This window comes from Fistularia commersonii, chromosome 3, assembly GCF_037954325.1.
Source record: "Fistularia commersonii isolate RoL2024-O1a breed Wild chromosome 3, RoL_Fcom_v1.0, whole genome shotgun sequence".
In the NCBI taxonomy this organism is placed as follows: Eukaryota; Metazoa; Chordata; class Actinopteri; order Syngnathiformes; family Fistulariidae; genus Fistularia; species Fistularia commersonii.
In genome coordinates, this window is record NC_141286.1 from 15,396,954 (window position 1) to 15,424,721 (window position 27,768).

At 40.5% G+C, this 27,768-nt stretch overlaps 1 protein-coding gene across 7 annotated transcripts in view; it reads right to left on the reverse strand.

The window, feature by feature from the left end:
* LOC147235651 (serine/threonine-protein kinase BRSK2-like) overlaps nucleotides 1-27,768 on the reverse strand; it is a 117,354-nt gene that overhangs the window by 12,210 nt on the left and 77,376 nt on the right. For 2 of the 7 annotated variants that reach the window (XM_086143791.1, XM_086143787.1), the window contains exons 3-14: nucleotides 22,897-22,982; nucleotides 20,126-20,266; nucleotides 18,747-18,863; nucleotides 16,450-16,483; nucleotides 15,138-15,206; nucleotides 12,963-13,109; nucleotides 11,168-11,199; nucleotides 10,739-10,903; nucleotides 10,534-10,631; nucleotides 9,663-9,816; nucleotides 7,871-7,930; nucleotides 2,353-2,413 (exon numbers count right to left, since the gene is read on the reverse strand). In XM_086143791.1, the coding sequence (XP_085999917.1) occupies nucleotides 2,353-2,413; nucleotides 7,871-7,930; nucleotides 9,663-9,816; nucleotides 10,534-10,631; nucleotides 10,739-10,903; nucleotides 11,168-11,199; nucleotides 12,963-13,109; nucleotides 15,138-15,206; nucleotides 16,450-16,483; nucleotides 18,747-18,863; nucleotides 20,126-20,266; nucleotides 22,897-22,982 (1,164 nt within the window). The remainder of the gene's footprint in view (nucleotides 1-2,352; nucleotides 2,414-7,870; nucleotides 7,931-9,662; nucleotides 9,817-10,533; nucleotides 10,632-10,738; nucleotides 10,904-11,167; nucleotides 11,200-12,962; nucleotides 13,110-15,137; nucleotides 15,207-16,449; nucleotides 16,484-18,746; nucleotides 18,864-20,125; nucleotides 20,267-22,896; nucleotides 22,983-27,768) is intronic. The other 5 variants (XM_086143793.1, XM_086143790.1, XM_086143792.1 and 2 more) reach the window with 3 other exon arrangements.

Sequence of the window (27,768 nt, forward strand, 5' to 3'; positions counted from 1 at the left end):
TCCTGTTTTATTTATATTATTAGTTGAGTTAACGAGCAGAGCGTCAACTGTCTGACACGTCGGTGCATCCATATTCAGCAGTAAGTGAACCGGACAAAAAGCTAACAACTTTAGCTTCGCCTTCCGCCTGTGAAAGCGGCCCGAGTGCATGCATAGCAGCGCCGATGCACAATGCTGTGGAATGAATGACCGTGTGACTCAGGACAGGCCAGAACAGTGAATCCACAGCTGAACAAACTCCTCACATTGCAGTGAGGGAAACACGCTGAGTGAATTTCTATGAATGCCTTTTTTTCATAACAGAATAATCTTGGACACTTATATATTATTCACTCACATTATACAACCTGTTATCACAAGTTTGAATTGATGTTATAGAGAGATGTCTGTCCCAAACATATAGGAACTGGTTGGTGTTCATATACAAGGGCTGCAAAGTCCCCAGTTTCATTTTCTGCTGGCCAGATGGATCATTGCAACATCATTCACTCGTTTTTTTTTCCTGTGAATTTTTTTAAGATCATGTTATTGTCCCCACTTTTGGAAAGCAGTGCTAGCTGTGCTCTAACACATAGAAAATGTCCAGTAGTTTCACATCACCATTTGATAAGACGGTGAAAGTAGAAAATGCAACAAGGGCAGAATAAAGTGTCTGAATAACATGAATGTCAATTTGACTGATTGACATTGATTAACACATTTCATAAGCTAATATTCACTGGGCTAAGCTAACCAGTGGAGTATGTTCCTGTTTCCCATAAGGATAGTGTTTTTGAGAACACTATTAGAACCTTCAGGCAATCATTCTGTAAAGAAAGTACTTGGGGGAAATATTACGGGAACGTTGCAATGGGGATGCGTTCCTAAAACAAAACATTCTGGTGATTGTGAGGAATGTGTGCTGGGCTTTGTTATGCACGGCTTGTTCTCACTTGCAGACGGTTGGTTTTAAAAAATGCATGGCTTTATTAAGAAACACACAGCGTGGTAGATCGACTGGCGGGAGTTGTCGACTACGTCTATGCCGCAGCACTTTTCACTCTTTTGGCTTTTCTCATGAGGCAGAAGGAAGGACAGATTGGCAGCTGCATGATAATGTGTTCTGTGGTGATATTAATCACCGGATCTCATCTGGAGTGTGGCATGTGGCCTCCGATGGATCTGGTCCCACTTCATTTAAAGCTAAGTGACACCCAGCAGAGCACAGCTTGACTCGCAGGTCAAACCACTCTTCATCAGACGATGACTGAACCCTTCGATAAGTATCACAATGGCAGGCAAGACTTCTCTTTTTTTTTTTGTTAAATGTCTGACTCATCAGCTAACAATTACATTAATTCGTTTCTTGTTGCGATACAGCGCGGGTGACAAATGATAACTCAAAGAGGCTTCCTGACCAAGGTTACAACTCCATTTGACTGTGTTCAGACTGCTCTGTCACTACTGCTGGTTCCTGGATGTTTATGTTTCTTTGTTTAAAGATCAATGTCAGCTTTTAATATCAACCTGATATTTTATGCCCAAGTGAATCCCACCTTTTTCAAAGGACAATTTATTTGTGATTAAAAATGAAACACTATTATGTGTTGCCATTAGCCAAGGATAAGTGCATTTGCTACAGCTGGTTAACAAATGCTTGCGCTAATAACAACAACAACAACAACAATAATAATGACAATAAGTTCATAACAACAATAATAATATCATTTTCAATAAAATGAATAACAATGCTAATAATAACACTAATAATAATAATATAATGCCAACAACGCCAATAAAATTATTAATATTATTATTCTTATTATTAGCATTACATTATCAACACAATATAATTTGACTAAGTAAATACAGGAGTCAGGGCCCGAGAGTTTCAGTATTGGATTTGAGATTTCTCAAGACTGATGTTACCAACATTTGTGCTTCTATATACATATAATTTAAGGCCATGATTTAGTTTCAAATTAAAAGCTTTTTGTCTTCAGTATAACACTGAAAGAGCAGTTTGATGGTTGTTAAAAAGCCCTCTAGAACCCCAAGTGGTTTTCGTCTTGCCTTGTCCAAGACTTTTATCTTATCTTCTACTTAATAAATCATAAATAACTTACAAAAAACAGAATTGTCACTGTTTCTTAACTAATGTTGCTCAGTTCCTCCCAGAGTTCAGTTTTGGATCTTTAGCTCTATTGTGTGTCACACACTCTTCATGAAGTGGATGGGATGAACTGCTGATGAGAGCCTGAATTCAATGGATGTGTCTTTCTTTGTGTGAGTGTGTGTTTGTCTGTATGTGTGAGCACAAGGCCAGCTGGACAGGGTTTTTTTTTTGTGGGAAACTGGACAGAGGACACTTACCCTGGGACTGCTGAGAGGACTGGTGGACAGACCGGAGGATGCTCCACTGATCGACCGCGATCTACACACACAAACACGCTCAGTCAGTGTACAGCCAGGAACTGCGCAACAACCAGCACTATGAACACAAAATGACAAAGACACACACACACACACACACACACACACACACAAAGCCACTTATTCTAAAAGGCTACTATATCTCAGCAGGACTAAAAGGAATCAACCAGTAGTCAAGTCTTTCTTATGACCTTAATTCAGCAGAAATCAATCCCTAAGCTTTACACCTAAGATTAAAATTGTTAAATATTAAAAAAAAAATTAAATATCCATCCATCTTCTTCCGCTTATGCTACACTCAGGGTTGCAGGGGATGCTGGAGTTATCCCAGCTGTCATCGGGTGAGAGACGGGGCACATCGTGCACTGGTCGCCAGTCAATCACAGGGCTAAAAATTCTAAATATGAAAACATCAAATATTTTTAATGATAAGATAAAGAAATATACCCACTGTGATTTCTAATATCCCACATCGAAGAGAATCGCAATATCATAATCATTTTCAAGTTCATTTCTTTGCTAATTTTGAAATAATGTGATGTAATTTTTTTTTCCTTACTTTTGCTCATTTTCCTGCACAGCTATTTTTATCTGTTGATTATTGTCACTATTTTTTGCCAGGTAGTTACGCCCAAAGTATTGTTCATAATGTTATAATTGCAGTTATCTTTTTTCTATTAATTTTTTCCTCTATATTTTTGTGAAATATCTTGTAAGCACAATGTAAGGAGCTGGATAATTGTTGTGATTAAGTGAGTCTCTCAGAGAAATCACCAACACATAAGGACTGTTGATAATATTTGCGGACATCCATGAATATCAAAAACACACAAGCACACAAATCAACCAATCATACACACACACACACGTGTGGAATAATTGAACTGCAAAATTCATTGGCTACTGTTTCCCCTTTCTTCTATTCTTCTCCATATGTCATTTACGTGTCATTAACTTTTCATGTATTCCTTTGTCTTTTTCTTATTACCAAACATCTTTTCTTGGTAGATTCCCCGAGACACACACATGCAGGCACATACACATACCCGCACGCATGCACGCACGCACACACACACACACACACACACACACACACACACACACACACACACAAACCAAAAACAATGGGGGCCCGCTGACAACTTGTGGATTTAATTGTCCATAGACAATTTGGCTTTGTTGTAATTGGAAAATGAAAACAGTAAATCACGATTAAGCATGCTCCAGGACACACAAAAACATGTAAATAGCACGTACATAACACATACACACACAGACAAGGGATGATGACATCACTGGCATCACATCACATCAACATTTTACAGGCTGAAAAAAGAGGCTGCATGTTCTGCAAAGACAAAGAACCATTGTTTTTCTTTTCGGCTCTAGATACTAGTGGCATCATGCGTGCCACTCCTTCTGATTGAAGGCTTTATCTCTAAAAGACAACATGACTCAGTCTATTCTGTGTATCGGCATCACAATAGGTATCAGGTTTAGTTCAGGTTAAAATTATATATATCTATGTCTGATCCTCCAGTTTTGAACTGTCACTCAAAAGTGCTTGGTTGGGGGCGAGGTACTGAAGCTTATCCCAGCTATCATTGGGTGACAGGCAGGGCTCAATCTGGACCGCTCAATCTCATGGTAACATGCAGAGAGATACAACAATTCACCCTCTCATTCACATGATTTGGCAATTTAGTCTCTAAAGGGGAGAAAGCGGAGACGCCACAAAAAAAGGCCTCCTGTCGGAATCAAACCAGGGATCTCTCTTCCTTTGAGGCACCAGTGCTAACCAGTTCGCCACAGTGCTGCCAGGGCATATAATATGTTAGGTAAAAAAGAAAAAAAGCACAAGTGAATAGTATTGGGATTTTTATGCTTTTATCTCAAAGTGGATACCTTCACGCATCACAAGTGGATAAAAGCCATTCTGGGCAGTAATTCATTTCAAGAATAGTCTGCCTTATTATTTGGGAAGTTGTATTTTTTCAAACTTGATGAGCATTACCTATTTTAAATTTGCTTAACTCATAAATGCAACTTAAAATTGGAGTTGCTATTTAAACAAGCATCAATCAATCAATCAATCTTTCTATCTATCTATGGATAGATCTATTTTTAGTATATTCTTAAGTTTATTTTTTTTCTTTCTTTTTTACACCCACAGGAACCTGCATCCACCGAAAACCCCTTAAATTTCCTCTAAACAACGCTGAGGGGAATTGTGTGGATCCTCTTGTGGAATCCTGATTTTCTCAAGTTATCTTCACAAAAGGTTATGTTAACTATAAGTTTGACACTTTAATCTCACAGGCTTGTGATTTTTCTCATTAATCTGCTGCTTTTTAATCTATAAGACTTCTCACTTCTTCAAGATCATTTTTTCCCCTTTATCCTTTTGTTGCATCCACAGTGAGCTTTATGCATGGTTTTAGTTGACAGTGAAAAAAATAAATATGCTTAATTAATTATAATAAAGAGTTAGTAAGTGGTTTCCTGACTTTCTCTCTGTGTGCATTGTTTATAACACAGTGTTTAGAAATTATCTAACTTGAGATGAGGAGTTGCTCTGACTTTCCTGTTGCAAAGCATCCTTAATGATGCAGATAAGAGCAGCTGCAGCTGGGCCATCACCTTGTTGTAATAATCTTTGCTTCTCTGGTTTGCATGTGTGTGTGTGTGTGTGTGTGTGTGTGTGTAACTGTGCCAATCCCGGTCACACAACACTGTACCCTAATAAGAAGGGAATGATGCCAGCCCTCACACACATTGCAGTGCCGGATTAATGATGGAGGGCAGAGAAGACCTTTCACACTTTCGGGCAGGATGTCCTATTAATATACCACTCAAGCACTGCAACACCCGTGCATTCTGGGGCGATCTTTGAAATAAGGAAATTTATAAATTCGTTGTTACTGATGATGTGAAATAGAGAGAGCCTTGCTTCGTTCCACAGATCTCCCCAATTAGTTGACAAGCAAGAGAAAGGGCTTTTCAGAGAGAGCAAAATCTTTGTTTCCATCTTCTATCTGTGCTCCTGGAAGCTTCCGTCGACGGACGGCTAATCTTCCTCCATCGACATAATTGCTTTCCTTCTCACACAAAGAAACTCCAAACACACGTGTCATCAAAAAGACATCTCACCATGCTTTTCTGGAACAAACACAGACAGATGAAGAATGAAGAGACAGAAGGAAGACAACAGTGAGGGAGAAACGGATGTTATTCTGGAAACGGAAAGATTGCAATATAAGCTGATACAGCATTGTTATTACATCGTAACATTATTTTTGCATGATATGCATATTTGCTCAATTTTCCATTTAGTTTGTGATGCTTTTTTCTTATTTTCTTGCGACACGGCAACAAAATCACTAAGATCCTAGATGTTGTTTGCCGTCCTTCGGGCTCTTCTGCAGTCAAAACTAAATTGTGAATCTTACAAATAAGTACACAAATTGCATTCTTTATCCTCCTCTCTGACATTGTCAGTCAACCTTTTCATTGCCAAACAGTTGGCGGCCGTCAACTGGAAACTCCGGGTGATGAGACCTGAGAGACCCAAGCAAACATCAAATGGGCCATAAAGGCAAGAAGAGAAGCTGAATGAGGCCAAAACCTCAGTGGCGAAGAGTCTGTACGCGGGGGGAGTGACCAGCTGGAGGCTGTAATAAATCTCAGGCAATCGAGATGGTTAGTGGCTATGAGGTGAAATATTACATTTTGGAAAATGAATTACCTCCCCTTTTTAATTTATTTATTCATTTATTCATTCATTATCTATACAGCTCATGGTGTACTCAAGGTCGCGGGCGTTGCTGGAGCCAATCCGAGCTGTAATTGGGCGAGAGGGCGGGGTTCACCCTGGAAGAAAGCTGATCACAGGGCCACATGTAGAAACATTCAACCATTCACTCACTCATTCACACATCTGGGCAGAGAAGGGTCAAAGGACATCCTTCATGAAACTGGAGAACCTGGAGAAAACTCATGCTGACACGGAGAGAACATGGAGACTCCACAAAGTGAGGCTTGCCTGTCGTAATCAAACCAGGGACCTTCCTGCTGCGAGTCGGAATCGGCAAATACTGCATCGCTCTGGTCTGTCTGTCTGTCTGTCTGTCTGTCTGTCTGTCTGTCTGTCTGTCTGTCTGTCTGTCTGTCTATCTATCTATCTATCTATCTATCTATCTATCTATCCATCTATCTATCCATCTATCTATCTATCTATCTATCTATCTATCCATCCATCCATCCATCCATCCATCCATCCATCCATCCATCCATCCATCCATCCATCCATCCATCCATCTATCTATCTATCTATTTCTGCATTCATTCATTTCCTTTTGTTTTACTAAATACACAAGAGGAGCATCAGAGCTCCGGTGAACTACAGAGATGCAGTTCCCTCCTCAAGAACGGTGAAGAATTTTGAAACAACTGTAAATCTCTATCAACTATAATTGAAACTCTGCTAAAAAAACAACAACAAACAAACCAAAAAAATATGATCTCCTTTATTTTTCTGGGTTTTGAAAATTTTGATTTATGCAACAAAGCTAACATTTTTGTGGGATGTTATTTCCTTTGGGTTTATTGATATGGTAGGAGTCTGCCAGCAAAACTCCAGAGGAGTTTTCCTTGTTCTGGTACTTCCCTCTGCATGACACTGAGATTGAATTCTGAATTTATCTTTGCAGCGGCAAATTATTGTTTTCTTTAAATGACAAGATCCGCACGACTTTTTAAGGTTTTAAGGTTTATGTTGCTGCTGTAAAGCCTGCTGTGTGAGCACCGACAGTCTCACAGCCTGATGTCAAATGCAGAAAAATGAACAAAACCCATGGATTCTTCACTTTCTTCCTCTTTGGATGAATTTAACAGAAGTGAAACGAAAATGTTCTAATAAGGTCGTGTTTCAACTCTGGAACGCTTTAGAAAAAAACAGGTAATGTATGATCGCAATATAAACAACAAAAGGTAATCAGATTCTTTTTTCATTTTTTTTTCTATATTATTTCTTTTTGACATAGGGAGTTCTTCTGAAAAAAATTAAAATAAAAGCTCGGATTATATGAGAGATGCTATTTGGTGCAGTGTTGAATTGCCAGAATTCATAATAAAAATCAAGAAAGACCTTTTGCCCAATTTTTCCGTTTCCATATTTGAATACATTTTGTATATACAGTATATATTTTGGGCACACTTTTCAAATTTACAGGTGGTCAGTGTTGTTCATTCACGTCATGCTTTTTTCCTTGCAGAAAACAATTGGAGCTGTTAGAGGACATAGCATGCCATATTTAAAAATGGCAGACAAGGATGACAGAAGATTTCTACACAGTAATGGAGACTAGAAAAGGAAAGTGGATGTCAGAAACCAGGGAAAAAATGGCGTTGACACTAAACTACACATAGATGAAGTAGGAAGAGTGGAGCGGTCCAATACCTTTCCTCCTTGCTGCAGTTAGCGTTTGTGATATCCAAGCTTTTACTGAAAACAGATTTGCTGAATAGGGGGGCAGACAGAAAATAAAGAGACAAGACAGAAAGGCCGTCACAAAAAAGGGAATTCTAGATTACTGCATGCAGTTTTTCACAAAATGATTAAACTCAATGAATTTACTACTGGAATGGTGAGACCGCCATGACAGGAGGAGCGACACGCTCACACACGCACATGCACAAATCGAAAAGTCACGGCTCGTGCTGCAGACCACAGTGGCATTCACCACACTTAACACTGCACTGAGACCATCTCTGTTGAGCTTGTTTTTTACACGTCCTCTTATTTAGCTTCTATTGGCTCAGCTGATTGGGCGAGCAGCAAGGACGAACGATCGCAGCCTAATACACCTACACCAATACACCAACAATAACGAATCAGACCCCTGCTGATTTTCCCCTGCTGATTTGAGCACACGCGTGAACCCGCGCACAGCAGTGACCGCTGGGGGACTGTGAAAGGGGTCGATACGCTCAGGAGGCCATGACTGTTTCTAGCCCACAGAGTGTGTGTCTGTGTGTTTACTCTGGTTTTCAGGGTGATTCAAGAAAGGAAGGAATCCTGTCGACTTCTTACATTATAAAACTGGAAACACACTCAGACCGAAACACAAGAAGTGATCATGCAGTACTTTGTAGGGGTTTGGCAACGATATATTATATTGCAGTAAGATACTTTTGGTGTTTTGTAGTTTGCCTATTAATTGATAATCTGGCACGATTATCAGTGATGCATTTAGAGCTCGAAGTCCAGCAGGATTGATTACTTTCACAGAGATGGACGTTTTCACCAGCGCCATTTCAATGATCCTAAAATCATTTTATTTGGAGGAGTTTAACCGTTCATGATCAAGAATGTCAAGCACGGATTAATTGCTCCGGCTGTCAACCGATGTTTGTCCTTTAGGTCTACCTTTAATAAACTTGTGGTCGGGGGCCCAAAATGGTTTTCCAGACCAATTTATGAGGTAGATTTCATAGCACTGTTATGACATGAGAGTTATTTCCCTAATCAAAGAATAAGGAGGACATTAATTTTCCCACTCTGACCTGCTGAATTTAGAAGTGTGCACATTTGATTAGGAAGATGGAGGGTCTATCTGACGTGTAATTTTCATACCAAAGCAAATATTATGATGCCAGTCTTTGAAAAAAAAGGGATTGCGCATAATGTGGTATTACAGCTTATTGAATCCGCTTTTCTTTCATTCCTGACTGCATGCTCCATGCGTGCAGACATACAATGTATATCCATTAGGACACTGTCACGCACGCGCGCACACACACGCACCCACACACACACTCATACACAGACATTCACGCGCACTCACACACACACACACACACACACGCTATCATCATCATGCAATTTTCCAGCTGTTAAGTTTCAGCGCCTGAGGTGTGAGCACTGCTGTGTGACCCAGGCCGGAGTCATGTGATCTGTGCTTGCGCTTAAAAACCCCTGAACCGACCGGGTGAGGGTGATGCATCGTGTATTTGATCCCAGCGAAGGATGGCAGGAATTACGACTGTGGGCGGATGTCACTGTGAACGTGACAGAGCTCAGTGAGGTGCGGAATTAGAATGAGGGTCTTACACCCCTTCACCTTAACCTGGGCTCAAATACACTCCTTATCACAATTAATAACACTGTAACAGCTTTGTGATTGATCCTCTTACACGTCAAACATGGTTGCCCATGCACATGAACACGCATGTACATCTACGTGTCTTACCTCTGACCGTGAGTGGCCATGTCAATGGCTCGCCGTACGGGAACTGGTGAGCCTCCTTCTGTGACGCTCAGCACCTCCATGGACTTCCTCTCTGGTCTCCGCTTGCCGTGGCGGCTGAGCATGGGTGAGTCCACACGCTTCCGGGGAGGGTCTGCTAAGCAGGTTCAGGAAGGATGGAGGAGTCAAAAGGTAACAAACAGGTTGGAAAGTGTCAAACCGTAACCCGACCGGTATGTTCCAAATATGATTTTAGCTTTGATACATGTTTATCTTCTGTTGGTAATCTTTAGTTTATAATCTTCCGTTGTGGTCACTTATTACCAACTCCCTGTTTGCAATTTGTGGGCTGTTAGCTCACGCAAGAACTTATTTCCCACTAACATGCCATATCTTGCCTTTTTAAGTAAGTAAAAACAGCTGATTTTAGAAAAAGAAATGTCTCCTTGATTTTATTAGAAAATAATAAAATAATTTTAAAACAATTTGAGTTGATAGTGAGAAAAAGTTGGGTTCACAGATAAAGTCATACTGTCAAATAAAATCCCAAAAGAATAAATAGATAGATAGATAGATAGATAGATAGATAGATAGATAGATAGATAGATAGATAGATAGATAGATAGATAGATAGATAGATAGATAGATAGATAGATAGATAGATAGATAGATAGATAGATAGATAGATAGATAGATAGATAGATAGATAGATACTATAAACAGATAAATAAACAGAAGGGGATATGTATCAATATATCTCCCAGGTCTGGTTAACATTTCTGCAGGAAATATTTTCTTTAGTTTTTCTCCAGATTTTTTTCTCCAGTTTTCCAGACTTTTTCAGTTGCATATAAACCTGTTTGGCCCGGCCTACCAATCTCATTCCGTGGTGGCAGGTTCTGGTCCTCGTGGCTGGGATACCTCTCCTTACGGTCCAGGAGCAGGAAGTAGATCATCTTCTCCTGGTTGTCCCTGGAGGCAGAGTCACGGGGGCCTCTTGTCAGACCGTATGCCATCTATCATGCTACCAGCCCCACCTGTCCTGCCGCAGCCCCCCCCCAACTGACTCCTTCACTCACTCCTCTGACAGCAGGTCTTTGGTCAGCTTGTCCTTATCCCTGAAGCAGCCCAGAGAGTGCATGCTCTCCAGCACGTCAGGGTCGATCTCCTCTGCTGAAGCCAGCGTCCTGATGGCCACCTTCCTGGGGACGGGCTGCTCGGGCTCAGGCTCATTCTTTCCCGCTCTTTGAGACATTGCACACACACACACACACACACACACACACATAGACACAACACACAGGCGGCAAAAATGGCTTTGAAATTCTGAAGAATATCAAACCACATCTGACTCAAACATCCAACATGTCATTCTATGGAGGGCATAACTACTTATGGACAGGTAGAGTCCATGTGACTGAACTTTAAAAGTTTTAAAGTTCCCTCATGAGTTATTCTGAAACAGGTTTTCACAAACAGACAAAGAAAAGCAAAAGGGATATACGTACAGATACCATGTATGCTTCTGGATCTGTTCTAACTGCAATGCAAAGGAGAAAAGGAAAACACATATTAGCAACATTAACTCAATAATAGAAGGGTCTCAGTCCCAGGATTAGTTGTATAAAATAAGTTGGTCAAGTGATGACAGTGATTGAGTAGGATTTGACAAACACATTAGCAATTTGATTTTATTAGACAGTATCAGGCTTTTTCAGGTCTATCAAAAGTGGCACAATACAAAAAAACCACATTGAATGTCTGATCAGTTTGTATCTACAAATCCACCTTCAGCAGTATTAAGACAATAATATTTAGGTGGTTGTGGGTCATGACATAAAAACTGTGATTCTTTTCTTTTTGTTTTTGGTCATGAAACTATGGAATTGTTCAGTTTTTGTTGACTCAAAGTAAAAACAGAAGCATAAATAAAAGAGAACGGTGAGAAGAATGACAATCTACTTCTTTATGTAAGCGTATGAAGAAGGGGCACCATATAAAATCTTGCCAAGGGCACCACCTTGGGGAGGGCCAACCCAGATTGTATCATCAGTACTTTGAGGGTTTTAAGCCCGACCACAGAGGAATCTGACGTTCATCTGAAACTTAAATTTCCACCATCTCTCTGGAGTTAAACTGACAGGAGCTGGTTGTTAGACAGGTTGGCCACAGTGTGTTAAAATCAGATCCATTAAAAAAGCAACTCCAAAATGCAAATCCAGACAATTTAAATATCTGCAATTTTCAATCCATTTTGCTGACGCGCTTACAAAAGTCTACTTTAAGAGGAGCTCTATTAGTCCTGGATATATTTGACAGGCTGGGTCGAGCTTCATCTTTTTTGCTTTTTTTTCAGAACAGATGGATTGGAAACCGGTCTCTGGAGTCTTATCATGTCCTAGCAAGACTGCTGCAGTGAAGCGGCAGAGAGAAAGGCTGGCCTGAGCTACATCCTTCACCCCGGCTGCACTTCAATCATCTTGATTCTGCTAAACCTCCAGTTAGTCTCCATACACACACAAGCGACAAACACACACACACACACACACACACACACACACACACACACACACACACACACACACACAGTGAACCACTAACAGTTCTGCTGCTGCTATGTTTGACCGCTGCAGATTGTGTGTCCGTGTCTAATCCTCATAGTTGAATCTCTGATAATTGACACTGGAACAGTGGGGCCCTTAAGAGTCTCACTCAGGGTCCTCAGCAAAATGATGGCTAGTTTAAATTCCCTTTCGAAATAATTTAGGCATTTGAAAGTACTGATGTTAAAAACTGAAGTGTCTGATAGGACCATCATGCATTTAGACTTCATCAGCAGATATATAGTCCTCACAAATGGGAGATGAAATAGAGGGATCAACTAACTTCCTAATGACAGGAATAGAAAAATTAATGAAAAATTAAACTGTTTTGTTATGTTTTGTACATTTGACTTGAGTGACTGTGAGTTCCTTCACCTGGGGATGCAAAGTTTGGTTTTGTCGTATTGCAGACTCCTTTTGCAAGAAAGCTGAATCATAAGTAACTGTTTGAGTCAGCAGCAACATGGAATAAATAAAATAATGAATAAAGACCAAGCACGTTATCTAATACTGTTATTTTTAGAGCGTTTCTATTCCGAGAGGAAACAAATAATTTGCCTGTTTATAAAAAGATTTCAAGCACAGCACAGAAGCGAGGGATGCTAAATTTAGCCAGAGCTGTTTCCGCAGCAGTGGCCTTGTTGACTGTGAAGATGCGAAGCTGGTGCTGGTCTCTGCCAGTTCCCAGCTCCAGTCTCACCGTCAGCCTCTTGGTGGCATCCACTTCAATCATTCCGCGGAGAAGGTTCTGGCAGTCTGGAGGGATGAAGTGAGGCATGTGGAAAACCCCCAGCTTCACCTTCTCCAACAGATTCCTCAGGTTGTCATCATCGAAAGGTAGGGCGCCCTGGAGGTACAAGAGCAGGAGATATGTCATCGAAAATATCTAGAAATTACTCACATGGCTGTAGCGAAGTGTCAGAGAAAACCTGTATAATGCAATAGAATTCTGTGAGGGAAACTTCATCATTTACTTTATTTTAACTGACTGATTAATGAAATTGTGAAGATGTGAAGATGTTAGCTATCTAGCAGATTTTGAATATAAATACCTTTTAAATTTTAATCAGCCTATAATTGTATATAGTAACATTTGCCTCGTCTATAACTGCAGGTTGCGGTATACAGTTGCTAATCTCTTATCTGTCTTTTCTATGATGACAACTTATTAAAGAATTGGGGATTTTTGTGAAACATCAAACCATAGGATCCACAGCTCTATAACCAGAAATGGATCATTCACTTTAAATGGCTAGATTTCATTTCCCTTCTTTTAAAAACATGGGTGAATTTTGGTCATATTTTAAGAGGGAGATATATATTAAAAAAAGGGACCCAAATATGCATATATGTGCATATGTATGTATATATACTGGGTACATATATATATATATATATATATATATATATATGTCTGTGTATGTGTGTTTAGTCTTAAATCTCCTATACAAAAACACATCTGCTTGGTGAGAGAAGAGACACATGCAAATTTCATAAAATATGTATTTTCTTTTTAAATGCCCCGATTTAAAATGTTTGTACTTCAGAGGCAAAGGAACTGATTCTGGTCTCCGGGCCGCCCTGTCACCTCCTGCTGTCAGGTAAATGGCCTGTCAGGTGTTCAGTGAGGGATGATGCGGCCCGCCCGGGGAGGATCAGCGGGACAGATCTGTCAGCCGGGCCGGCCATGATGAAGACGGCCCGACTTCGCGTTCAGTGATGCAGTGATGACTGATCCCGTTTCCTCCTCGTAGAGAAGCAGCAGGATGGAGCCAGATGGGCACCGACAAAGTCACAACGACAAAGGGGCGCGAAGGGGGGATTGCGGACCTTCACTTGTTCTGTGCTCCATCTTAGTCAGAAGAAGAACGCGGAGTGTACGACAAATCAATGGCCAATGATGACTCACTCCTCAATGTCATATTATGAGGCTGCGGTCTTGAAAAGGCGTCACTCTGTGTGACGCTGAATGTATGAGCAGTTGCTCATGCTGCAGGGAGGCGACTATTCCCTAAGACAAATTTTTGTGCTGAAAGAAATGAACTGAAAAAATAATTTCTTGTAGGGGGATCTGACAACCTGTCAGTCTTCATTTTCATCTTCAGACTTGGCACCACTCTCTCTGTGAGATAATTGAACGTAACGCAGGAAGTGAAGTTTGATTTTTGTTCTCCGGTCATCGATCATATCACGAATGTGTGATGCCAGGATTAAAGGACAAATTTATTTTCTGTATTTACAGTGAGGAACTCAAATAATTCGGATTTCAAGATGTTATGCAGTCATTCAATCCAACCTTTGTTGTGCAAACATGTCACTAAAACAAGTGTATGCCTCTGCCTTATCTATCTATCTATCTATCTATCTATCTATCTATCTATCTATCTATCTATCTATCTATCTATCTATCTATCTATCCATCCATCCATCCATCCATCCATCCATCCATCCATCCATCCATCTATCTATCTATCTATCGTGAACTAGGCAGAACATCTCCCTGTCAATTATAGGTATTTTTTTGTAACAGCTGCTGAATATAAATAACTTTTACATTTTAATCAGCCTATAACTATATATAGTAATATTTGTCTTGACTGTAACTGCAGCTTGCAGTGTACAAGCTGCTAATCTCTTAGCTGTCTTTTCTATGACAACTACCTCATCTGTAATTTGCTCCGCCCCAACGTAATTTACACAACGGCTAAAACGGCAGCTAGCTGTAAATATGTGATTTCATGTCAGACCACATGAGTGTCTATTTTGAACCTTTCTTTTTCCTTCAAGACCCCTGCCCCCCACACACACACCCCTGTTTAGTCATTTGAAGTCATTTCCATCTAACCTCTTCGGCTCAGCGGCGGACGTCACTCACCACTAAAAGTGCAAACAGGATGACTCCGCAGCTCCATGCGTCTGCTTTCCTGCCATCATACTTCTCCCCCTGGAACAGACGGGGGACCCACTTTAGGATGGGGTGCCATTCACCCTGACTATCACCACGCTCAGAGGACTGCTTGGAGGTGGATGTCACCATGCCACAGCCATTCTTTCTCTAAGTTCTTTCTCTAAGATCAATTTCAAATTTTTTAGTCTTGGGATTATATCTTATACTTATACACTCTTCAAACATCTTCTTGAAAGATGAAAAAGTATTTCATTATTAGATATCCACATTATTACACTTTTAAATCTGTTCTAAGCTAATCATGTAAACTAATATGATATTCACTCTATAGGGCTGATAGGTTATTTATTGTTACCATAGGATGACATAACAAACCATTCTATTCATAAATAAGTGAATAAATAAAAAAATAAAATAAATAAATAAATAATGCATTACATGCATACAGTGTGGAATGAAATGTGAAAAAAAATGCAATAACACAATTGTAATTTTCATTTTGACAGATCAGAATTCTAGTGCCTTTTCATAATGAAATTCATACCCCCACTAAGAGGGACCTAATTTTCAAGCTTATGACTGGGATATTAAAATGTCATTCCAATGCTATTTTAATCATAACGTTCCTCCAATGAGAGAACATTATTCAAAACACCATTAAAATTAAAATGTACAATAATGCATGCAATTGGAAACTGTGACTACGGTCTGACGTTTTCTTTTAGGAAGTTTGAACCTACTGCAAAGTGAATGGTAATCAGAGTTATGATGAAACCACGCCTGGAAACAGATTAAAGAAATAAAAGAAAGAATCTAACAAAAGAAAAATAAAGGAGAACCAGATACACCTGCAGCTGAGAAACCCTTGTTTATTGCTAGTGTAATACTCAGCTCACTGTAGAACTACTAATTACCCGAGTCCTCTATTTGTGATAATTAGTATTTAGTGTATCAATTTGTGTTTCTCCATTAGAAAATCATTCAAGTGGTGTTTCATTCATTCATGGACTGCATTATATTTGATTTGATGATTCCCAAACTGTTAAAAAAGCAGTCTTTTTGCATGAACAAGTTGAATTCTGGGATGAAGACGATGCACAAAAGAAGAAAAGGATGAGGTCGGAAAGGACTGCATGACATCACACTTGCTTATAAAAGTGCTAGACAAAAAAGGGCATGAGTACACTGGATGCTGAGAGGATGGAGACAGAAGACCTGTCCTGGAGGTTGGAGCTGCCATTACTTAATAACAGACACAAAACACAGAGAGAGTACTTACCCTGATAACCTCTGGGCAGGCATAATGTGGAGATCTGACAAAAAAATAAAATAAAGAGATACAGGGAGAGAGAAAGAGGGATAATGCTGGAGCATATACTCAAACTCCACTCACTCAGAGCAAACAGCCAGCAGCAAACACACAAAAGATCCTGAACACAACCCATCGCCTCTCTGAGAAATACACAGGCATGATAAAAGCTAAAAACATAAAAAGACAAAAAGATGACATTACATAACACTAAAAAAATAATAAAAACCCTGAGTCCAACGGCAATGTCGGAGGACCCGAGCCTGACTCTGTCACGCAGACACGCTAATATTCAAATCTATAAAGATTTAATTAAAGGCTAGCCGAGGGTTCACACTCACTTTTCCAGCCACATCAGAGCAGTTTGACTGACAGCATGTTATTACTCTTATCGATTTTAGAGAAATATTTTCCTTTTTTTTTTTTGTTTTGTTTTGTTCATGTTACAGTAATTTCAAGTCAGAAAGAAACAAAAATCAAAGGCAAAATCCCTGAGCTGACTGTTCGTAACAGAGTACCTTTCATAAATCAAGGTGCCCGATTGATTTCCTGGAAAAAAATCTTTATTTTGAGATCAGGTTACTCTGATTTTGTTAATTTTTGTTGATTTTGTTTGACAAATTTCTTCTTAACTTTTTTCTTCCTTTTTTCCAAATATTATCGTGTGATTCCCTGATGGTATTCATTTGTGATTACATAAAATATACTTGCAGAGAGAAAGAAAAAAAGAAGAAAACAAACAAAGACAGAAAGACAGAGCCAAAGCAAGGGTAAGTAATGGTGCAGGCCCAGAGTTATTCATTCATATCTGTTTATAACACTCAACATCTGTTCTTGGAATAAGCTGAATGTCACGGTAACAGCACTGTCTGTTCGTCCTCTTGTGTTGATACATTGGAACCACCGGAGCGCAGACTCCTTCGCCATCCCAGCTTAGTGCTAAACAAACTGGGAGCCACACCACAGAGTCACACTCCATCATGGCCGGCGTCATACTTAACGATGATAATCAATGTAACGTGAAGTCCTCAAACACACACAGACTGCTATTTAATTACGCCGGAGCAAAAACGTCCACGCTTGAAGCAAAGTGTTGTCAGGTGACATTTAATATGTCCTAGGATGTCGCATCGAGGAGATATTTGACTTGTTACTCACGCAGAAGATTTATGAGATCCATCAGTGACTGTGTGTTAATATGGCAGATCCTGTCACTGTCTTCATTACTGTCTATTAGCACAGGGAGCTAGAGAGCAATAACTACCAGCATCCCAAAGGCTCGGGTATTAATCACATGCATTCAGGTATCGCTTGAATGGCAAAGTCATGCTGGATTTTTTTTTGGAAAAAAATAAATATGTTAATAAATAAAATCTTCATTAACATCTTCACATCTTCATCACAGCACATCACTTCACATCACATTACATTTGACACGTTCTAATACTCCAAGACGGCGAGGTGGGGGAACACCTGTCTTTGTTTTCAAGTCTTTTTTGTTGTCGAGAAACTTTGAAGGAGCTGAAGACCCTTATTTTAAGTTATTTTGTTCCAAACGGACTCTTACGTCTCCAGCTGTATTTGGTTTATTAGTTTTATATATATGTAATATATGATCATTATATACATTTTTTTTTAACCGAATTCCTGTAGAAGACCAAATAATACACAAAATCTTCATGTTCCATTTATATAAGCTTTCATCTACATGGCTGTGACGAAAAGAAAGTGACAGTGAACTTCACTCCTGAGTTGCCATGGCACTTCCATTGTGTCACGGTGGATTCGCCCTTTCCAGATGACGCATATAAGCAGTTATGTTATGTGATGAACAGTCATTCCATCCAGAATAATAAAGAGCAGGACACGCATCACCTGTGTGAATGGTGAGTCTTAAAATAAAGACAAAAAGTGACAGAGGTAAGAAAGTGAAATTAAAAACCTGCAAAACTGAGGGCTGGAATGAATATTTCATTGACACACAGTAGAGCAATATTTAGACAATCACGAAATATCATGCTGATAAATATATATATTTCAGTTTTATTTTGCTGAATTTTTAGAGTGTGTGTGTGAATGTGTGTGTGTGTCTGTGAGTGTGAGAATGTGTGTGTGTTTGTTAGTGGGTGAATGAAATCCATTGTAAAGCTTTTTGATATCACAAAATGTGTATGAGTATGTGTATGAAAACACATCAGCCTTGAGACGAACCGAGATGCAGAAACGCGATTAAATCAACAACAATCGTATATGCGAGAAATGCTCACCCGCAGCTGGTCTCTAGCAGACTGTCCCCAACCTGCAGAGACGCCATGCCAAAGTCCGCTATCCTGATGTTGTTCTTCTCATCTAACAACAGGTTCTCGGGCTTCAAATCTCTGTGGCTGAAGGCAAAAAGAAAAAAAATAATATAAAAGGTAGTTAAAGTGCCCTTAAATCAGATTTTTTTGGAACTGGGCGGAGCGGGGTCTTATTCCCCCTTCCTGATCATCAGGACAGTTCATGTCATGGCAAACTCTTCCTGACCTCAAATCTTGCAGGGCCTCATCATGATCATCAAAGTTTTAGCTGCAGCTGCACCATCCATTATTGATGGGATCTAATTACTCTGGATTTTATTCCAGACATTGTCTGTCTGTCCTCCGGGTCCCTTTCCTCTTTTTTTGATGATTAATTCACACACGTCAGTTATGAGAGGGTTTTCTGAGGGTGTTGCTTTTTTTTTTTTTTTTTTTTTTTTAATTTTATTTTTTTTTACCGTGCAAGATCAAAACACCGGATCACCGAAGACTGTGACCCCTGCCCCTACCCTGACCCCTTCAAGGTCTGAGATTTCCTGAAGCCTCAGGAGGTCCTGAACTGTCCCTGACCTGAAATGCTCTTAACATCCAGAGGCAGTTGGATCATTTAATACTAACTACGCTCTGGGAGAAACCCAAACCCTCCTTGACTTTGCAAATCCCTGAGAACAACCTTTGTGTGAACATGAAGATACTCAATCCTTTGACAGAGATTTTACACTTACCGCAAATTACAGCTGAGAGAGAATGACGAGTAGTCAGAAGGATGAGACACATTAATGAATGTGTAATGACTATGTTAGGACAGCTTAAGACGACAGTGATTACAGATTAATTCCATTTCTTCACGTCTGTACGTTTGTCCAAGTGAAAATATTATTTTTTTTTCCTCATATAAACGCTGCCGTTGCTGCACATATACATGTGTTTGCCCTCTAGTGTGCTTTTATTTGTCTTTCAGATATTTCAAAAAGTATATCAAGGGAATCCATCCATGCTTTTCTCATGAAATGAGATTGACTAAACTTTTCAAAAGCAAAACTTCATTTTTGGAGGATTTCTTAACTTGTCTAAGCACAATTAAAACAAACATTCTGCCTCATTATACTTAATGATATTAAAGTTTAAGGACTTTAAAAGGTACCGTGAAACCATTAATAGATGACCAGACAAAGAATACGCTTTATCAAATATCACATTACGACGAAATATAGTTTCCTATCTTTTTTTTAGAAATTCTAGGTTGTTATAGTTTTTGTTTTGTGTCTGAGAACAAAAATAATCCAGAGATATGAATAGAGCATGTTGTGTGCGGGATACAGGCAGGAGGCCAAAGGTGAACACACCAAATGGAGTGGCTGTGGCAGAAGTCCAGGGCTGAAATGATCTGTCTGAAGAACTTTCTGGCTTCTTTGGGTGTTAACCGCCCCTTTTTCACCAGGTAGTCGAACAGCTCCCCTCCTGACACGTGCTCCAGCACCAGGTACCTGTACGGGAAACCGAACCATCTGAGTCACACAGTCATACAAGGATGATGCCAACGTTATTCCCGCATCGTCTATTTCAACACCGGGATCGAGAGGTAGCTCCAGATGCCTTCATGATTTGAGCACAGCGCTGCTAAAGCATTCAGAGTCCCCTATGAAGCATTTAAGAAACAGGACCTGAAGGAGAGCAGTTTAGCCCCAAAGATCTGATTGGCTTTTGCGTTGGCTGTGCCTCCAGTCAATAAACAGGACAATATCAAATCCTTTGAGTTAGTTTCTTCACTTTCTGGCTGATCATCATATATTGGTTCGGTAAAATTTTGGAATGTGGTTCGCGCTTCTGCCTCACAGCGACAAGGTTGAATTCTGACAAGGGGTTTGCAGGTTCTCATTGCGTGTGTGGGGGTCTCCTGTGGGTTCTCTGGCTTCCCAAAAAATGCAGTAGATTCATGGGAGATGCTAAATTTCCCTGATATGTGAATGAGAGGGTGAACAGTTGTACTTCTCTATTTGTAGCCTCTATATGGTTTCACTGATTGGTCATCTGTTCACATCAAATATTCAAGCACAATTTTTGGATGATTTTCATCAAATATTCAACAAGACCTCAGGGGTTGAGTGCTGATTTTAATGTAATTTACAACACATTATAACCCATTTTACATGCTTTTTTAAGCCAAATATGACCAGCAAATCCAGATAATAGTGATTGTTTCCTGAGTATATGCACTATAAATCCCCTTAATAATGATTTACAAACACAAACACAAAGATAATACATTTGTAAAGATCATCCACCCACTCATCCATCCATCCATCCGTCCATCCATCTATCCATCGTCCTCAGCGTCACAGGGTGTGAAGATCAATTAAATATTATGATTGAGATGTGAAAGCATTAGACTTTTATTTCAGCTTTAGGTGCTGTCTTGCTAGTTGCCATGGAGTGTCTTTTATTGAATATACATTATCCTATATTAATACATTTCTGTTTTTTTTCTGTTTTTTTTTTTGGTTTGACATCCAAGTTTCCAGACACCAAAGAGAAGATGCAGTTTATGCATGTGGAGACAGAGGACATGAATATTATTGGTGTGAGAGAAAAGGATGCAGAGAATAGTGTTAGATGTAGGAGGTTGATTCACTGTGGGGACCCGTGAAAGCAGTAGCCAAGAGGAAAAGAAGAAAATCCAAGTTTCCAGATTTACATTTTGAATATTACATGAATTAAAAAAAAACAATTGTGAATTGTAGAAAAAGAAAATGAAACATCTGGACCTGGAACACTTTGACCTGTGACTCTATCGAGATAACAATCAGTCCATCCACTAAAACCCACTCTTTCACAGTAGAAGCAGCATGAATGAATACAAAATAGGGAGCTTGTGGATGTTACAATTAAGTCCTGTTACCTCAGTGCATCAACAAAATAAAGACACACGAGACAATCCACCTCTCATGCTCCTTTGTGTGCTTAGTTTTTGAGATGCTTTACTCCCCCTTCCCCGATTTGTCTCAGAGACACTGGTGATCTGCGCCGGTCCGCGGCTTCCCCGGGGCCTGATGTATTAGCAGATTAAGGGATCTGCTCGAGTGTTCACCTGCCATAGCCATTTAAATTAGAGCGGAGTTTGTGTGTGATTTGCGAGTGCACCATGTTCCCCTGCAAACTGTTTACATGCGTGATGAACATCTCCTCCTGTCCCCGCAACATTAAGAAAACAAATCCCCGTTCCGTTTGACAGGACCGCCTTTATCAATTCTTGAAGGAGGCATTTCCACTGGAGCACAGGCACCACGTGCACAAGATTAATGCCAGAGATAAAACATGGGCACACATTGACACTCCATGAATTCAACTGAGCGACACACTCTCAAAAAAGGACAGTCTTCAAAGTATCTCTTGACATTTTCACGTGAGCGAACACTAGAAATGCTCAGTCCGCGCTCGCACAAATGACTCAAGGACTTCCCAGAAAGCTAAAAGTTAAAGTGGAACAATGGATTTCGAAGAAATCCGAGGGATATCCTTGATGCTCTACTTTCATTCCCTCCACTCCTCCAATCTTGTATGCATACACATCCCTTCATCAATGCATGATAGTAACCTCCCGTCTCCTCCCGAGTCCTCGGGCTCTCTGGGGTCTCTCATGTTACAGGTTCCCGGGGCACCTGGCTTGATCTACAACAGCGGTTTGGCCAGGCGCCCATCATTATGTCATTATTGCTTGATGAATATGGTAAATATTATTGTATTATATAACCTTGCAGTTGTTAGCGCTACTGTTGTCATTAGTATGAGATGGCTTCCGCCAGTCGAGACAGACGGCTGCACACATTGCGCTTAGATCTGTCCAAGGTTTCTGTTTTTCCTCGCCACTGTTGCTCATGTGGGAATGCTGGGTTTCTGTAAATCATTTTAAAAGTGTGGTCCAGACCTGCTCAACATGGAAAGCGTCAAGAAAAACTCTACTCTGATTTGCCACTTTACAAATAAAACCTGAATTGACTTGGGGTGGAATAATGCAAATTCCGAAACTGTCTGCTGCGCTGCTATTGCTCGGGGGAAGGAACGGTGAATGTCAGAGCCACGGTCATTTGTCTCATCTCGACGGCATGAAATTACTTACAGATATTTCTTGTTTTCGTAGACGTCGTGCAGCTTCAAGACGTGAGGATGCTCTATAAGTTTAAGAATGGCAATCTCCCGCTCCACCTGCAGACACAGAGGACGGTAAACTGTTAGGGCGAAGCTCAGGCAGCGCTGATGAGAAGTGACAGGACGGAACGTGCACAGCTTGTTGTATTAGTCACACCGTAGTCCACGTGCTGCTTCACATCTCTGTTGGTTAAAAAGAAAATCATTTAACCCCCTGGATCTACAGCGCTTGGGGATGGCATGTTGCGAGAGGCCACGGTGTTTGGTGTCTGAGTCTGTTGTTTGACACTAAAGCACGCTTCAGCAGGAGCTGCATCTCACACCTCTGGCAGGAATAATGAAAATAAATCACTCCTGAAAGAAATGTACTTGTGGTTTCCTCTCACACGCCATGCTTTTCAATGGACAAGCACAAAAAAAAAAAACGAGTCAGCATGAATTTCACCCATCTATCTATCTAGAGCTTCTTTCACACTGTAGAACTCTTCGCAGTTCCTAGAACATTTTCAGGATCTAGGATTCAGTTTGCATCCATGGACCTCTGAACCATGCAGCTCCTATTGGACCCTTTTATCGTTACATAGGACCTATCGGTAGGTGCTTGGTGCTGGAACCCATTAACTATTACTGCCATTTTTAAAAAGCAGTTGTGGTCACTGATTGGCTGTTTTCTCTTGACAAATGGACAGAGTTAGTGAGAAGTGGACCAATGTGAGCTGCAAGCGCTTCTGAGCTGCGACACCACAGAGGGGTTTCCAATGTTCACAGAGGAAAAAAACATTTTTGGCCAAAAAGTATTGAAAAACAGTATTGAAGTATTGAAAACAGCAAGGTTTTCACATGGCAAAACTGCGCAGTGAGAAATAAAGACACTCAAGCTCCTTTGATAGACCATAATTATTATTCCTGCCATGCCGACCATGAATACTGTGGCAATTTCGCAATGAAGTAGTGATAAACTACAACAATATAGTTTCCTGAAATTCTGCTGGAGCTATATGTTGGAAGAACGGTGGTGGTCTGCTCAAAATGAGAGAAATCTCTCCTTTGATATGTGCGGGGAACATTAGAATGATCCTTGAGATTTTTTTTCTGTGGATCAATGGAGGAAGAACATCCTAGTGATGAATGGCATTAATCTATTCTGTGTCACAGCTCCTCTAACCCACGAGGAGAGGATGGCAATAATCCTACGTCTCCTTTTCTCTGTTTCTACAGAAGCCATCAGCTCCCTGTCTGAAGGTGGAGGCTCGATAATCCGACCTCGGGGCAGCTGGACACATCAGTCGATGTGATCGGTGAGAGGCTCAGTACCCAACGTGGCTCAGGTCAGCAGACAGAAGGCCGTGGTCTGGGTAATATTTTGTGCTGTTTGTCAGAGCAGTCGTGGAAAATCGGGGCCAAAAACATCAACGTTTCGCAGGCAAGCGCTCACTAACAGTCTGGTCCAGGACACATTGAAGGAACATCTTCATCACCTGACTGACTCAAAGATCACCCCATCATTGTTGAAGTACTTCTCTGAAATAAAAGTTGTTTTTGTGTGGTAATTGAATTTTAATTTCATTTATAAATTGAATTTTGAATTGTCCTCGACTCATTGCAATTTGAGGCCCATCAGTTCCCTGAGCTTGACTTGGATACATGGATGGGGGCATGATGTCAGCTCTTCACAAGAAAGTCCTGGTTTGATACCCATAGGGAGCCTTGTATGTACTTTGTTTTTTTTTTCCTATACTCCAAAAACATACAGCAGGTCGATTGGAGACATTAAATTGACCAGATATGTGAATGAGCAAGTGAGTGGTCTCTACATTTGGCTGCGTTATCGACTGGCAAGTAGTCCAGGGAGAACCCCGCCTCACTGCTCAAGCACCCAGACGGGCAGTATAGATAATGAATAGATGAATCACTTAATACATTGGATTTCTCCAGGGGTGTTAAAAAGGTTTCTGGCACTGAGAAAGAAAGTCACCAGTTGCGAAAAACTGTGAAGCCAGTCCAAAGCTATTTGGTTTGGGATAACCCTTACTTTCAAGTAGGAGCAGCCTCTGAGGGTGGGCATCATGAACAGGCAGGAGAAATCAAATACATAAAATGAGGCCTTAAGTGTCTGTGCCTACAGACACCTTCTATCTCCAGCAATGGATTTTCTGCCAGTCAGCCTCCCAGTAGGGCAGAGGGTGGTCTGACTGCACACTTGCTTTCTTAAGAAGCTTCCTTAAGTTCATCTGACTGGCATTTTGACATGTCAAAATGTCATCTGAAGAACATAAGGATTTTAAATTAGTGTTATGTGCTCGAAGAATGACAAGAGAATATATACCGGCCTCTAATATAAAAAGAGAAAAAAAAGATCAGTAAATTATTAATTTGACTTTCTCCAAGTGAAGCGAACATGGTGATAGGATTCGAGGAAGAATAAATAGTCTCCGTATTTGGATATACTTCCACACCACTGACAACAGCCTTCAAGTCTGGTCTAGATCCACTGCTCTATGAATAATGCAATGCCAGAACATTTGATACGACAGGGACAGGAGTACTTCCAGCGGCGTGTGTTAGCATGTAGTCAGGAGCGTGAGTGTACATGAGTGAGCTGTTAGCCGTGCCTTCCTAGTGCCGCCTGAGAGGAGTTGCTATGGAGTGAACAGCACTGTCTATAGGCCTCTGTGTGCATTGCTTTCTAACCTTCCCCACTTTCTATATTCATCATCCCTCTAACTCACTCTTTTGTTTATAAGTCATTCTTTTAACACGGACACAGACCTGAGCTTTTGTCCGCTTTGCTTTTTCTAATCCCTCCCAGCTGTGAGATTGAACTGGGGCTAGAGCGAGTGGTAAAACTTTGAATGTGAAGTAAACTTCAAAAATTCTGACCTCATATGGAGTCAATAGGTGTTTTTACTGTACCATAAGAACATGAAACTATATGAGGTTTTTATTTTTCTTAAATAGTTTTTGTATCATATCATATCCATTATCATTATTTTTTTTTAAATTCTGCAATTCTGCACTTTACATCCAGTACAGCCAGTGCTGCACACAACTATTCATGCAACTTATGTCTCTATTTAAACCATCTGCATCCAACCTGGCCCTGCACTTTGTGAGTTTGCACATTCAAAACTGCCCTCAACTTTAACTTGCACGTCTTGCTAATACTGTTTACACTTTACACTGTTTTCATTTCTGTGTACTGTTTACATTTCCCTGAACTGTTTACATCTGATTACATCAGTATATTTATTATTTTTTCTATGTATCCTTACCTGTCTCTCTGCACTATGGATGGTAAAATAAGAATTTTATTGTCCAGAGTGTTTCCAGACAGTGCACATGACAATAAACATTTTGAATCTTGAATTTAAATGTCTGCTGAGAGTCGGTGTACAGTCTCAGGGGATTAGAGGGAATCCATACAATTGGTAATCATACTAATCCTCTGCAGATGCTCCTTATTGATCTGGGATTGTTAATCAGTTGAACAAACATGACATCACTCATCAGTCCATCACTGTGGTGTGATCTTCCTCTCCATCTTAACAACCCCATGCTTTTGCGGCTGCCGGATCTGAATCCTCCCCTGGCGCAGCCATTGAGAGGTGATACGACGGGGTTGAGGGCAAGGCGTGAGAGACGAGAACGGCGGTCTTCATAGGATTGTAATTGCGAGTGATGGCGGCTGTAGTAAATAAATAATTCTTTAATTCTCGGCCCGCAAAGTTCACAACACCGGACTGGTGGTTCTGCAACCAAAGCTGAGGAAAATCAACTCAAAAAGGAAGAGTTTTGGCTTGAATTGAGTCAGATTTAAATATTTTCACCAAAGTTCATGAGAAAGTACATGCGTGAATGATAAGTGAATGTGCGCACACACAAATATATGTCTGCGTGCGTGCCTAAGTAAATTGAAAGAGGTGATATCTTGAACGGTGGCAGCAGGAGCCGGAACTCCAGGTGTTTCCTCCCCACGAGCGAGAAGGCAGGTGCTATCAGATCTCATTACCCTCCTTTCTTATCTCACACATGATCGTGCAATGTGCCCTCTGAACCCATGCCACACACACTCACACACACGGGGGGGGGGGTTTAGTATAACAGAGGCTAATTAGTGACATGTCGAAGGTAAACAGACATCCTGGCCTCTGCCCTGCTCGTCATCTAGCAGAAGCAGTGACATTTATTAAAGCTCTGTTATGCCCCGTATGGTTTTTTAATGTGCTGTAATAGAGGGATGTGGGGTTGGAGTGTGGGGGGGTGGGTCATTTTACGGGCCAAGACATGAGTGCCACTGATGTCTTAATGGCTTTGGAAAAAAAAAAACTCTTTCTCCCTCAAGGCGGTGATATCAGACCTCACCCTCCTCTGAATCTACCAAACCGAAGCATTCCCCCCAACCCAACCCCCTCTCATCACATGATCTCCCCTCAGTCACGTTGGGCTCATCCTCTCCGTCGAGGAGAATTTGCAAATTTGTTCTCGGCTGTGTCAACTGTCATTAAAAACACATTAATACATATACTTTTATCATATTAAGTCATGCATAATCCTCATAAGTATAATGGGAAAAATTGTACTATTTAAATCAGGCTTGATCCATCAGTGCGAGAGAATTTACTGCAAAGAATGTGAGTTGAAGTCGTATCAGTTAGTCAGGAATATGAATCCTAGCAGGATAAACACGGGCAGTCTTCGCTCCATTCAATCCTCATTTGCTGTTAACTACAAAAGCATAAGATAAGATAAGATAAGATAAGATAAGATAAGATAAGATAAGATAAGATAAGATAAGATAAACTTTATTGATCCCCATAGGGGAAATTCCTTTGTCAGAGCAGCG